Raw genomic sequence first — 12,030 nt, forward strand, 5'->3', positions numbered from 1 at the left:
CCCTCTGACATTTCTATTTTTTTAACCACATCATATTTCCAAGCATCTAAATGAACTCCTCTCAGTTTCAAACCCAGACCAGTTTTTCCTCCAACATCTGCAACATGTCTCACATTTCCCTTGTGACACAGGGAAGAGTCAAACCTTTAAATGACAGGTTATCCAGAGGGCTAAAGAGCATGTTGAGACACATCTGACCGCAGGGTTCATTTCAAAGAATTGAGCTGCACAGGCAATACCATCGATCTGTGCACTGGCCTGATTACGACATTTTGTAGTCTGGTATTACTAGGCTGTGGTATGAGGACCAATGAAAACTGACCAAACTGCACAGCAATGCAATCCTGAAATTCTGACCTAGTTTCCTATGTCCTGTGAATGTAAGAAAGATAACCTTACTCTTGTAAAGCACAGTGTAATTCATATCTCACCATTTTTGTGCTACATTTCCCAGAAAACATACCGTTCATTTTTGCGATTGATTTTATTGAGGGAAAAAGTTTAAGTTTTAAGATAAAATAATGCTTACTACAGTCTCTGTTTTACTTGGGTGCTTACCTGTCTTGGTGAGCACAGAGGCCTTGACATACACAGAGTTTCCCACCAAAGATCTAGTGTTCGGGTACGCTCTCTTGATCTCCTCCATGCTCAGTCTGATGACTCCTCCATCCAGCTACAGGAAAACAACAACACAGAGTCATTTTACAAAACAAGAACAATTAAAGTCTAAGTACAAGCTCTTTCCAGAGCTTTCAACATCACTCAGTGGTCTTCATAGGCAGAGTTTGCTTGGTGAGCAAACTGATGAAGGATTTTTCTTAACTTTCAGCAACAACACCCCTAGTGCTGAACTGACAGCATCTCAGTGCTGTGTTTCTGTGAGTTTCTTGTGGAGCTTTTCTGCCCCCTGCTGGTCAAAATTAATTAATGCAGCTTTCAACATTATGCTGGGATCATGATCAGCATGTCAGAATGGACAATCATCGTGTCATAACTGCATCTTGGTGTCAAGAGTATGCTAAACCAAAAGACAGCGATAAAACCCTACTGCCATGTTGATGCCAGAGAGTGCTCTGTCATCCTGTTGGTGAATGTGAAGGAACACGTTGGAGGAGCTGTACCGAGGCACGAAAACACAAAAAACATGCTAGACCTTTTGTTAAGGTGTGGAGTGTCCCAGATCACACATTCCTGTTCTTCAGTTATGTCACACCACAAAGCCCATTTCACATGTTCATATGTGTTCAAATCAAGACTTACAAATGTGCCAGAATTAAAGGGATCAGCTGGTGAAAGTTTGAGATGGAGCAGCGACTTACATCTGACACCTGCTTCACAGAGGGCAGCCTTATCATCTCTTTGTTGATCTTGACTCCAAACACCACATAGGCTGTGCCCTGGACTGGCTCCCCATACAGGTACCTGGAACATAATTACAACAATTAATCAGTCAGTGGTTTTCATTCTTTTCTGATGTATCTAAAGCTTCTAGAGAAGAGATGTTTTTGTGGTTTCAGTATAGGGGTCAAATGCCTTTGCAAGAACATTTTACAACTCCTGACTTCAGTGGCAGTGTGGATTAAGAGGGTTAGATGTATGATAAATCACACACATAACAAGTGTTTTCATGTGTGTATGAATGTGTGACCGACCTGGCCGAGATCTCTACAACCAGTTCACTGTCATCCAGGTCGAGGTAGGACTTCCTGGGAGTCAAGGTAACATTGAAGGCAGGAAGCACTGAAACACAACACATCATGAAAATAAAGCATAACTGTATTACACAGTTAGGGAGCCATTCTAAAATGTGACACTTAGAGTTGAGAAAATGTGAGCAAACAGAGTTTAATGTAACCTACCGTACTTCTTCACCTCAAACTGGGAGGTGAACGTGTTCTGCTTCCAATGGTCAAACTTTGCTGTCATCATCCATGTTCCTTCACTGTCAGACAGTCAGTCATGTTAGAGAGAGCGCACACAACAAAGAAAACAGAAACTTTTTTTCTCACATCAGTGATATTATATTTCTTGGAATACTATATTTCCCATAAATCCTGTGAATCCCATGAAAGTCTTTCATTCCATTCTCATTTTTCCAAAACTGTTAAAATCTTAAAAGTTCTTAAATACTTCATGTAAGCAGGTTCACCATTGTTTAGGGTTAAAACATGAGTTAAGGCAGAGATAAGGTCTAGATTAAACTAAGTGCAGCCATCCTAGTGTGTATTTACCAGCATATTACACAACTTAAACTGGGGCAGGTGGGAGCCTAAAATAAACATGTTTGTGACCAGTGAGTTACTGATTTCTGACTTCTAGGTCGTTTCTGGATCATTTTGGATGGAAATGCTGACTGAATATACAGCTTCCTGCACATATTACAGTGAAATGCTCAACGGCCAAAAGGATTTTTGGTTGTACTGGATGTATAATGAGTGAAGTAGTTGTGGAAAAGAGGGTGTATGCACAGCCAGCTAGTATCTTGCCACTGGAAAGTGTTCTCTTACTTGACCATTTCAGAGAGAGGAAACGTGTCTGCAAAGACACCATCAGCAGCTTTTGTCCTGAGTAGCTGTTTGACCACCACACCATCTGGATTCTGAAACACACACACAAATAGGTCATTTGAGCTGAAACCCACAAATCATCATATCACAGGATAATACTACCACAACTCACTGTGTTTACAAAGTCATTGCATTGTGCCTTCAGGAAATACCTAATACCAAATTATATTAATTTGACAATGATATAAAACAGAGAAAAACAGAAAAAAATAAGTTGCTGATTATTTTTCTGTTGATTGACTAATCAATTACTTGTCTAATCAATTATTTGTTTACCTGGATATCTATTGTGACAGAGCTCTCAAAGGCCTTAAAGGAAGGAGAGGACACAAAGGCTCTGAACCGAACTGAAGGAGGAGAGAGAGAGAGAGAGTGAGGGAAATTGACAAATGACAGAAGAAGTTTTCACTCCAAGTTAAGCCACTTCAGCAGTTTCAACTAAAATACTACCTGTGGCCGCTCATTATCATACGGTTACTGTGATTGTTGAGTTTTCAGCAGCATCTTCAGTTCTCACCAGTATCTCCAGGCTTATAGATGGGTTTGTCTGTCTGGATGAAGATGTGTCCAGAATGAAAGGACACCATCAGTACCCTCTCCTCAGAGTGGAGGCCTCCAAAGTCCACCTTCAGAAACACAAACTTGTTCCTTGTCTCCTCACGATTCAAACGATCTGAGGGAAGCTGGGATAAAGTGACAGAGATACAGGGTGATGTTTAGCTGGATCATGACAGCTTCATAATTAGGATCAGTTCTAATGAAGATATGCTTTTTTCATGTCAGTTTTTTTTACAGGGGGTGATTGATAATTCATGGCCTAAGACCAAAAGAGTTTCTTTGAATTACTCCTATGACCCTGGTGGATCACCTGTATCGCCTTGAGAGCATGAAAACCATTTTCTGGATTGAGTATGACAGAGTCCTGGAGCAGCGTGGTGGTCTTAGTGAAGTCCCTGATGGAGATGGAGACAGTGATGGGACTGGATAGACCATCAGCCTGCAGGTAGATGTTCTCCTGGTTTTCTGTCCTCAGCAGGTCTGGAGCCAGCAGGGTGAACCTGCAGGACAACACAACATGAGGCAGGGGAGGGAAACATCTCTGTAGTTACTCTGAATTCAACACTGACCATTAGTACTACTGTATTATAACTTCTACATTTATAGCACTACAGCACCATATGTTACTACTGCTACTACAACAAGCTACTACTACTGCTGCTTCTGTTACAATACTGTCCTGTCTCATTGCATCCCAATCATTTCCTACTATGGATGATATGCAACTTTAATTTCTCATTAACAGGAAAGCTGTAATAGGGCAGTAAACAAGAAACTGTGCCCCAGTTAATTAACTACTTAATCAGTTCATATTAATTCATAACTTAGCCTGAAGAGTCACAGACCAGGTGAACATGCAAAAATCAGAGCATTGATCATTCAGGAGAGACAGTAGTAAAATGTGTTCAGTTGTGTTTTGAAAGATAACTGGAGCTGCTGGTGAGAGGCAAGTAAAGCAAGAGAATTTCTGGGTAACAAGATGTCATGAGAAAACAGGAGAAGTCTGCTAATCGTACAATAGAGGTTAGACAGCGTAACCTGTTTTCCATTGGTACTACAATTTGACTATTAAATTAATAGCTGTAAGAAGAAACATCTGATTGGCAACTGTACCTTGGCGTAGAAATAACGTTGTTTGTGTTTGGTAGGCTGCAAACAAACAGTACATATTTCAGTCATGACACAGCACTGCAAACTAAAGACAAAGTAAACAGCATGACATTAGAAGTCACATGGTATTTAGCTTTAGCATGGCAGCATATGAAAATTTAAACGAGAGGGAAACAGGTAGCCACAGTCCTGTGGGGTTATAGGACAGTAACGTTACAGTTAATCTGTATTAATATTCGCTTCTCTGTTAAGACAAGTCCAGCTTTGGTGACTTACTTATGGAGATCCACATATCTGCCAAACGGCATTAATCTGGGGGACAGATTCAGAAATAATAACTTTAACTGTCAGACTTAATGTTGTAACTGTGTATATGATCTCTCTGCACACACACACACACACATACCTGTCACGCCAGTGGGTTCTGTAAAGAACAGAGTTTCATTAGTAAAAAAAAAACTTCAAAGATATTACCTGTCCCGACAGAAGCAGAAGTAAAACAGGTTACCTTCTTAAACTGTCAATCTGTCCATCAGATTTGCAGAGAAGCAGGAGAAACAAAATGTTGTGCAGCGTCCACTGACCCATGTTGACGGACTGGGAGGCTCAGTGGACTGTGGCCTCCAGAGAGACAGTCAACTAATATAGCAGATAACAAATCCTCCTCCTTCCTGACCAGACACTGTACAGTCAACAGAAAGAGGAGGGATGACGTTTCTCATCAATAACAATGAACAAACTGCAGGCTTGTTGGCCAACAGGTATGCATCAGCTCCCACATTGTCAGGGTTACTCAATGGGGGACAAAGGGTCAGCTTTAAACAGTTTAATTTGACAGATTGTAGAGACTGGAACACTGAATGTTGAGTGATGGAGCTCTTTTGTTGTTTTACCCATATCAACCACCAGTCCTCTGCTCCTCTTCCACAGGGAAAATACTAACAACTAACTGTTGTTATCCTTGTTTAACCTACTGTAATCAATTCTGCTGTTATTTCAAAAGTGAAGTGTTCTGTACAAATAATAAATAAATCTGACAAAGTAAACATTATTACCACATATTGTTGGAAATGGGAGTACACAGCATTTTACCAAAAAAGCAGCGTTACATTCACCACCACTGGGTTTGCACTCAGTGCAATATGGTATCAGTGCATTACATTTATTTCATGCTTGAATGAAACTATACTCACTAAAAGAGAGAACCACTGCCGCCTGTCATCATTACCAAAAACAAAACAAAACAACAGTAAAACAGTACATTACCGGTCATTTCAAAAGTTACATAAAATGCTGTGCAGTCAAATTTTCAATAAAGATTTGTGCTGCGGTCTCTGAAAATCCATTTCAAGTCCAATATTCAGGCTGAAATCTTTCAAGATTTAAAAGATATGTATTGTGACCAAACATCCTGAGGTCTCAGTGGTGACAGCACACAATAAAGCTTTATAGCCGTTAGCAAAGAAAAGCACAGACCAGCACTTAGATGCATTCCAAGAGTTACTGTGTGGTGATTGCAAGAATGAACTAACACTTTCTTTTAGTGTGCAAAGTTACTTGACTACTTAACAAAATGCAGAAAAACTAATAAAATGATAATGAGAAATTGTTTCAAAGATGATTTTGTTTAAGAAAGGATACTGTACCTGTGATTACTGAAGTCATGACTCAAAACGACTGCTGATACTCTCACTTTCATACTATATGTTGTAGATAGTTGGAACAATTTCTGCTGAGGCTCCATTAAAGCTCAAGTCGGCCACAGACCCAAAAATACAAGGTACATAAAAAAACCCACACAATTTAACAGTATTTTTACATTTAATTGTATAAGTTTTCTCAGTGTCGCCAGACGAACAGAAAAAAGCTGCGTCTGCAGTGTTTGCACAGGGGTCGGATACAACACAACAACATTCTGAAGTCGCCCTGTCGTCACATGACATATTCTGATGCAGCATTTTGTCACTATGCTTAAAATGAAAATCTGTTTACAGACAGTTTGTGAGGAATATGTCCATGTTACTACACAGACAAGTTAACCACCACTGTTGTGTCAACAAGTGAAAAGTAACATGTAGCAGATGAACGTCTCCTGTTTGTGTTTCATTCTCACAAAATGACACTTGACTTCATGACCTCTGTTGACTGAAAACAGAAACTGTCCCATTTTATTCTTCTGTAAAGAGCAGCCTCACTGTCCAGGGTCTGAATCTGAGTCACTGTAGTCTGCCACCAGGGATGTGACTGCTTCTCTACTCCTGTCCTTCTCCTTCTCTTTTCCAGAGTCCTCCATTATCAGCCCTTTATCCACTTCCTCTTTGAATTTAACACTGTTGTTTGTCTCTGTTGCTTCCTGACCCACTTGTAATGGTCCAACATCTGTATTTGAGCCTTCCTTTGTCTGACTGACATTTGAAGACCCTCCATCACATGGGCTGACCTCAGGGTCTGACTGCCTGCGGGTAATGGTGGCACAAGGTTCAGTTTTGTTTCCAAGTCCTCCTGAGCGCCTGCGGATCAGTGGGCTGTGTGAGGAGCCAAGAGCTTTGGCCACTGCTGCTTCTTTCCCCTGCAGGCCCAGCTTATGGAGCAGACTGCCTGCAGCACCTCCTGGTGTGGCTACAGAGGAGTTGAACCACGAACGAGAGGAGATCTCTTTCCGCTTGCTGTACTGTTTGTCCTCATAGGCTGATTAAGGAGGGGAGGTGGGGGAATAATGGAATAATAAGGAAGAAAACCCTGTTATGAGAACTCAGACACATGCAGACTGAAGGTGGTTAAATGTTGAAGGCTTGTGTGAATTTTTGTATAAACCTAGGCCATGGGACAGGGAGAGAGAGTTTTTTTTGCAAATATAAAGGATTTAAAATAAAAAAAATCTTGTAAGAAAATTGTAGTTTAACAGGACATTTTTCATAGTTAGAATTTCTATCAGTTATAATAGAACTGTGCACAAATAGTCAATCAGATAGGATGTAAAATTACTTCAACCTTTCAAGCTGATATTTGATTTTATATCGAATAATCCTTACAGTCAGAAGAGCTTGTAACCTGAGATACTCAGTTGAGAAAACAGATAGCAAATCTTGTTTCACCAATATGTGTGTGTGTGTGTGTGTGTGTGTGTGTGTGAGAAAAAAAAGCCTCCATCTGTTGCTTACAGTCAGGTGCCTGGTAAGTGAGTAGAGCTGCCAGTTTCTTGTCCTCGTCCTTCTCTGGAAGCAGTGGGATGGACAGGTTAGTCCTCATCCTCACTGCATTGTCCTTCTCCTCCTGCTCAGCCAGAACTTTCTTCTCCGTCTGCAGCACCAATCAAAGCAGAGCCTCAGTTTACTGACACAGCAAACATTACATTTAAAAAAACAAACAAAAAAAAAACAAAAAAAAAAAAACAAAACAAAAAACCACAAATTACACTATACATCGTTTCAAATTCTGTCATTGCAATTTGGAAGATTCTACATATAATTTGTGGCAATGTACCCATAACTGATGATGGGTATGTATTCAGTCACAGTAATACAGCCATTAACAGTACAGATAAATGAGATAAACGTCTTACCCTGAACTTCCTGCGGAGAGTGCTGTTGAGCTGGAAGTCATCCTTCCAACCAGACTGGTGGTCCTGGATCTCGGACAGAGAAGGCAGAGCCTTTCTTAGCTTCTCCTTGTCCTTTCCACCATGGTCCAGCTTGTACATGGCATCTGTCTCCAGCTTCTCCTTCTCTGTCCGCTCTGTGCAGAGAGACAGAAGACAGAGTTGATAAGGAACAGAGAAAAAGCAAATGAAAGAAAAATCAAGTGGCAAAAAAAAAAAGGGAAAAAAATCAGCAACTTAAAGAGAGAATAAAGACATCTTCACACTTTGAGATGAGCTGTGTTTTGACACTGGATGATCAAAAGGAAAAAAAAACATTTAAAAACTTCTGTGTCACTGTCATGGAACAAGTCAATCATTTTTTTAATCAACAACTAACATGAATCTTTTACCTGTGGTGAGGATCTGTTCATTTTCTGCCATGTCCCAGCGCTCCTCTTTCCTGCGAGCCCCGCTCACTATCACATAGTCACAGGTCGCTGGATCTGTCTGCATCTCAATGTAGTTGACACACAGGTGGCACTTCATCCTGAACCTGATGGTGGAGATAAAGATGCAATTCACTTTGTTGGAACCTCGAGTCAGTTTGTCAGACAGGGTCGGCCCAGGCTGTGTTTACCTGTAGATTGGCGTGGTGTAGTAGTTCCCCACTTTCTTCTTCTCAGCATTGTAGCGGACCCCTGTGCAAGCACAACATCAGGGTTATAGAAATTAAAAGACACTGACTGAGACTGACCCTGATGACATGGGCCATGTGTTTTTCTCCACACTTACCCATGCCAATGTGATTTTTGCAGCCATCACACCAGATGTTGTAGGGCATCTCAAACCTAAAAGGTCATGGACAGTTAAAACATACACTGTGATTGAGTGTCAACGAAGCACCAGCTCCAAGAAAGATGAAAAGCTGCATCACTTCCTGTCTTGATCTTTTAAGGCCTGGCATTAGATTTTATAATACTTCATCAAAAGTATGGAAATCAATTTCAATCTATTGTCAAAGATCTTTATTCATCATATGTTGTCACCACACTTATTCATGGTAATCCATCATTTCTGTATGTGTGTACACTAACCTGATAATGAGGATGCCCTGGGACAGTTTCCTGGCCCTCTCCCTGAGGGCATGAGTTTTGTGGTAGCCATTGAGTGACCCATGCTGAAGACAGAGAAAGGTGGGGACGTCAGTCACTATGTATTCACCATAGTCAAATGAAAAAGACTGACACTCACTGGATGATCTGTGCGATCATACGCACCTTGGCTGGGTCAAAATCTGGAGGATAGTATTTGTTTGTTCCTTTTCTCTCACCCTTTCAAGAAAACACAACAGAGTAGTTTGTTAGTAAAGACTATGAGATGGGTATTTACACGTACTCTCTTGTGATTATTTCTGGATCTTTACCATGGTGGCGCCTGAATGTCCACACCAGTAATGGATTCACGCTTTGGCCACTGGATAAAAAAATGTCACTGACACCATACTGTAAGAGATAGATGCATGTAAACAATTATTTATTCAGACTTGCTAACTAGCTGTATACTTTTAACTGAATATATTTACCTGCCATTAAAGTTAGCTAGTTTACAACATTATTAAGGGCAAACATTTAACTACATTTAATACAAGCCTATTTGTAAATATGGCATGAAGTATGTCTACTATAACGTTAACTGAAATCATTTCAACAACAATAACAAACTTAGTTAACAAAGTATGAATTAAAACGAGCAACTTTTAACAGTTATGAAAGCAAATATATTTGGCTTTGTAGCTAACAAACGCTAGCTTAATTTCTTTCATTTCTGATAGATGTGTGCGGTGTATGTACATTATTTGACAAGGTATATAACGACATTAAACTGATTTTAGCATAGTTTGGTGAGACGCTGTAACGTTGCATGGGAACGCATCAGAACTACAAGCAAGCTAACACTAGCATTAGCATTAGCTAGTTTGCCACGTAACGTTCATCGAAAAACGTGCGGCACATAACTTACTGACAACTGCAAATAAAACTGTTTATACTACCATTATAAAATGCGTAACTGTCATGTTTACGATTGGGTACAAATTCAAAATATATATACTCACGGACGTTGTTGCAGCTACACAAACAGTTAGCCTCCAACCAGAGGGATGATGGGTAATTAAGACGTCATTTCCCAGGTTTCGGAAGTGGCGTCACGCTGAAGAGGATTTCGGGAAGTACCGGTGTCATGAGAGAAAACGTGGTCGGCGTGGAACATGAACAACCTGTGTTAGCTGTCATCAAAGAAATGGAAATGGAAACTAAACCGGAGCCGCACAAACGTTACATCTGCTCGTTTCCCGAGTGCTCGGCGGCTTATAACAAACAGTGGAAACTGGACGCTCATCTGTGTAAACACACGGGGGTGAAGCCGCACAAATGTGAACACGATGGCTGCACTAAGTCCTTCTGCAGCCCATTTCACCTGGCAAGGCATGGGCTCAGTCACAGCGGTGTGAAGCCTTTTCAGTGCACCGTGGACGGCTGCACCGACGCTTTCACCACCAACAGTAACCGGGCCAGACACATCAGCCGCGTTCACTCGCAGGAGCAGAGGAAGTATGTTTGTAAGTTTGAGGGCTGCGGGCTCGAGTTCAGGAAAAACAAACAGCTCAAGTCGCACATGTGTGAGCAGCACACCCAGCTGCCGCCTTATCAGTGCACTTATGAAGGCTGCCAGATGCGATTCACCTTCCCCAGCAAGCTGAAGCGACATGAGAAGGTGCACAGAGGTTACCCCTGCAAGGAGGAGGGCTGCACCTTCACAGGAAAAACGTGGACTGAGCACCTCAAGCACAGGAAGGAGCAGCACAGGATCATCCTGAAGTGTGACCAGTGCAGCAAGGTGTTCAGGGACTCGTGGTTCCTGCAGAAGCATCAGGTGGTCCACTCAGAGATGCGGGTTGTCCTCAAGTGCCCCAGGGACGGCTGTGACAGGTCATTCACCACGGCCTTCAACCTGCAGAGTCACATCAGCTCCTTCCACGAGGAGCTGCGGCCCTTCACCTGCACACACGCAGGCTGCGGGAAGACCTTCGCCATGAGGCAGAGCCTCCAGCGTCACAGCGTCGTTCACGACCCAGAGAGGAGGAAGCAGAGGAAGCCCAGACCCAAAAGATCTCTTGCTTCCAGGTTAAGTGGTTACAGTGAAACAAAGAGAGTGATCTGTAAAAAGCGACAGGAGCCTGCAACGCACAGAGAGTCTGCTCAGGGTCCTGTTGAGTTGGTGTCCCTCCTGCAAGATACGTCCTTGCTGTGCAGTCCTGCTGTGGACACACATGGACTCACTAATGCCCTGACTGCACCTTTAACAGTGTAGAGTTTCATGAAGGAATTTGCAACAGTTTTGTGAGAACACAAGATACTTGATAAGAGCATTTATGATGTATTATCATTTCTAACTTGGTTGTTGGAAATCTTGGTGTTGTAAAGTCACCATCTTTCTTAAAGTGAATTCAGTATGAAGTGGTCACCTGCAGAAAGAGTGCACCTGCAGGAATGGAACCAGGTCCATGTGTTTCCTCCTTCTGGGTGGTGTTGATTGTGTTAAATTATGTTTTGGGGGCTTAATTTAACTTTCTGGAGCCATTACATTCATTATATTTGTGTCATATGTATTTAAGAGAAATATATTTTGTACACACTGTAAAGAATTAATTAATGTAAGTATTGTTTTGCCTGCATTACAAAAAATACAGAAAGATGGTATTTGTTTGAATAAAACCTGTGGATGTATTGAATTTGTTTGTGTTTTTTTAGGCATTTTAAATCAGATAGGCACTTTAGCAAAAATAAAAACAACTGAGTGATTATTTTTACCTTCAGGGCATCATACATGAAAATATTCCCAATTTAAGTTTAAATGTAGTCCCCCAGAATCTACTCCTAACATGAGGTTTCTAAACACCGGACAGGTCTGTAACAGAAGGGTAAATACAGGGTATAACCCCCATTGGAACTGGCCATACACAAAGTACAGACCTCTTTGGTTCTGTAGGAGAGACATGCATCTTTTGCTCATCTTGAGTCTTTTGGAGAAATGATGATTGTGTATTTCTAGACTGAACAGTAGAATGTGATTCATGTGCTGTTCTTGGGGCTGATGTTTTCTGCTGTGGTGGTTTGTCATTATTCTTTTTTTGTTTCTTTTGCATCAGTCAGGTGT

The 12,030-nt window shown here is 41.4% G+C and overlaps 3 protein-coding genes across 13 annotated transcripts in view; 1 reads left to right on the forward strand and 2 right to left on the reverse strand.

The window, feature by feature from the left end:
* Positions 1–4,893, reverse strand: part of LOC108880791 (complement C3) — a 43,568-nt gene extending 38,675 nt beyond the window's left edge. For 2 of the 10 annotated variants that reach the window (XM_051070388.1, XM_051070389.1), the window contains exons 1-12: positions 4,744–4,879; positions 4,642–4,659; positions 4,512–4,547; positions 4,239–4,274; positions 3,436–3,625; positions 3,085–3,250; positions 2,844–2,914; positions 2,508–2,599; positions 1,860–1,942; positions 1,653–1,740; positions 1,320–1,422; positions 559–673 (exon numbers count right to left, since the gene is read on the reverse strand). In XM_051070388.1, coding sequence (XP_050926345.1) covers positions 559–673; positions 1,320–1,422; positions 1,653–1,740; positions 1,860–1,942; positions 2,508–2,599; positions 2,844–2,914; positions 3,085–3,250; positions 3,436–3,625; positions 4,239–4,274; positions 4,512–4,547; positions 4,642–4,659; positions 4,744–4,823 — 1,078 coding nt within the window. In that variant the 5' untranslated portion in view covers positions 4,824–4,879. Of the gene's footprint in view, positions 1–558; positions 674–1,319; positions 1,423–1,652; positions 1,741–1,859; positions 1,943–2,507; positions 2,600–2,843; positions 2,915–3,084; positions 3,251–3,435; positions 3,626–4,238; positions 4,275–4,511; positions 4,548–4,641; positions 4,660–4,743 lie in introns of all 10 variants that reach the window. The other 8 variants (XM_051070394.1, XM_051070393.1, XM_051070392.1 and 5 more) reach the window with 8 other exon arrangements.
* Positions 4,894–5,376: 483 nt separating this feature from the next.
* On the reverse strand, positions 5,377–10,065 carry yju2b (YJU2 splicing factor homolog B). 2 transcript variants are annotated; one of them, XM_018672507.2, is made up of 10 exons: positions 9,929–10,065; positions 9,239–9,317; positions 9,093–9,146; positions 8,910–8,992; positions 8,608–8,663; positions 8,453–8,513; positions 8,226–8,368; positions 7,798–7,970; positions 7,397–7,535; positions 5,377–6,923 (listed from the first exon to the last, which is right to left on the reverse strand). In XM_018672507.2, exons 2-10 carry the CDS (start codon positions 9,239–9,241, stop codon positions 6,427–6,429), a joined length of 1,209 nt encoding a protein of 402 aa, XP_018528023.1. In that variant the 5' UTR covers positions 9,242–9,317; positions 9,929–10,065; the 3' UTR covers positions 5,377–6,426. The 2 variants fall into 2 exon arrangements, with proteins under 2 accessions (XP_018528023.1, XP_018528024.1); XM_018672508.2 differs by having other exon boundaries at positions 9,933–9,968.
* Positions 9,996–11,605, forward strand: LOC108880798 (transcription factor IIIA). Its single transcript, XM_018672510.2, has one exon. It carries the CDS (start codon positions 10,054–10,056, stop codon positions 11,182–11,184), a length of 1,131 nt encoding a protein of 376 aa, XP_018528026.1. The 5' UTR covers positions 9,996–10,053; the 3' UTR covers positions 11,185–11,605.
* The last annotated feature ends 425 nt before the right edge of the window (positions 11,606–12,030 follow it).

This window comes from Lates calcarifer, linkage group LG5 (assembly GCF_001640805.2).
Source record: "Lates calcarifer isolate ASB-BC8 linkage group LG5, TLL_Latcal_v3, whole genome shotgun sequence".
In the NCBI taxonomy this organism is placed as follows: Eukaryota; Metazoa; Chordata; class Actinopteri; family Centropomidae; genus Lates; species Lates calcarifer.

What these genes read in the sequence shown, in the direction of transcription:
- yju2b (XM_018672507.2), bottom strand. An exon ending in CAAAAATCACATTGGCATGG is followed by an intron (nt 8,514 to 8,607) that starts GTAAGTGTGGAG and finishes GTGCTTGCACAG; the next exon opens with GGGTCCGCTACAATGCTGAG. An exon ending in CACTTACCAGGCACCTGACT is followed by an intron (nt 6,924 to 7,396) that starts GTAAGCAACAGA and finishes CTCCTTAATCAG; the next exon opens with CCTATGAGGACAAACAGTAC.
- LOC108880798 (XM_018672510.2), top strand. Translation starts at nt 10,054, where the DNA reads ATGAGAGAAAACGTGGTCGGCGTGGAACATGAACAACCTGTGTTAGCT.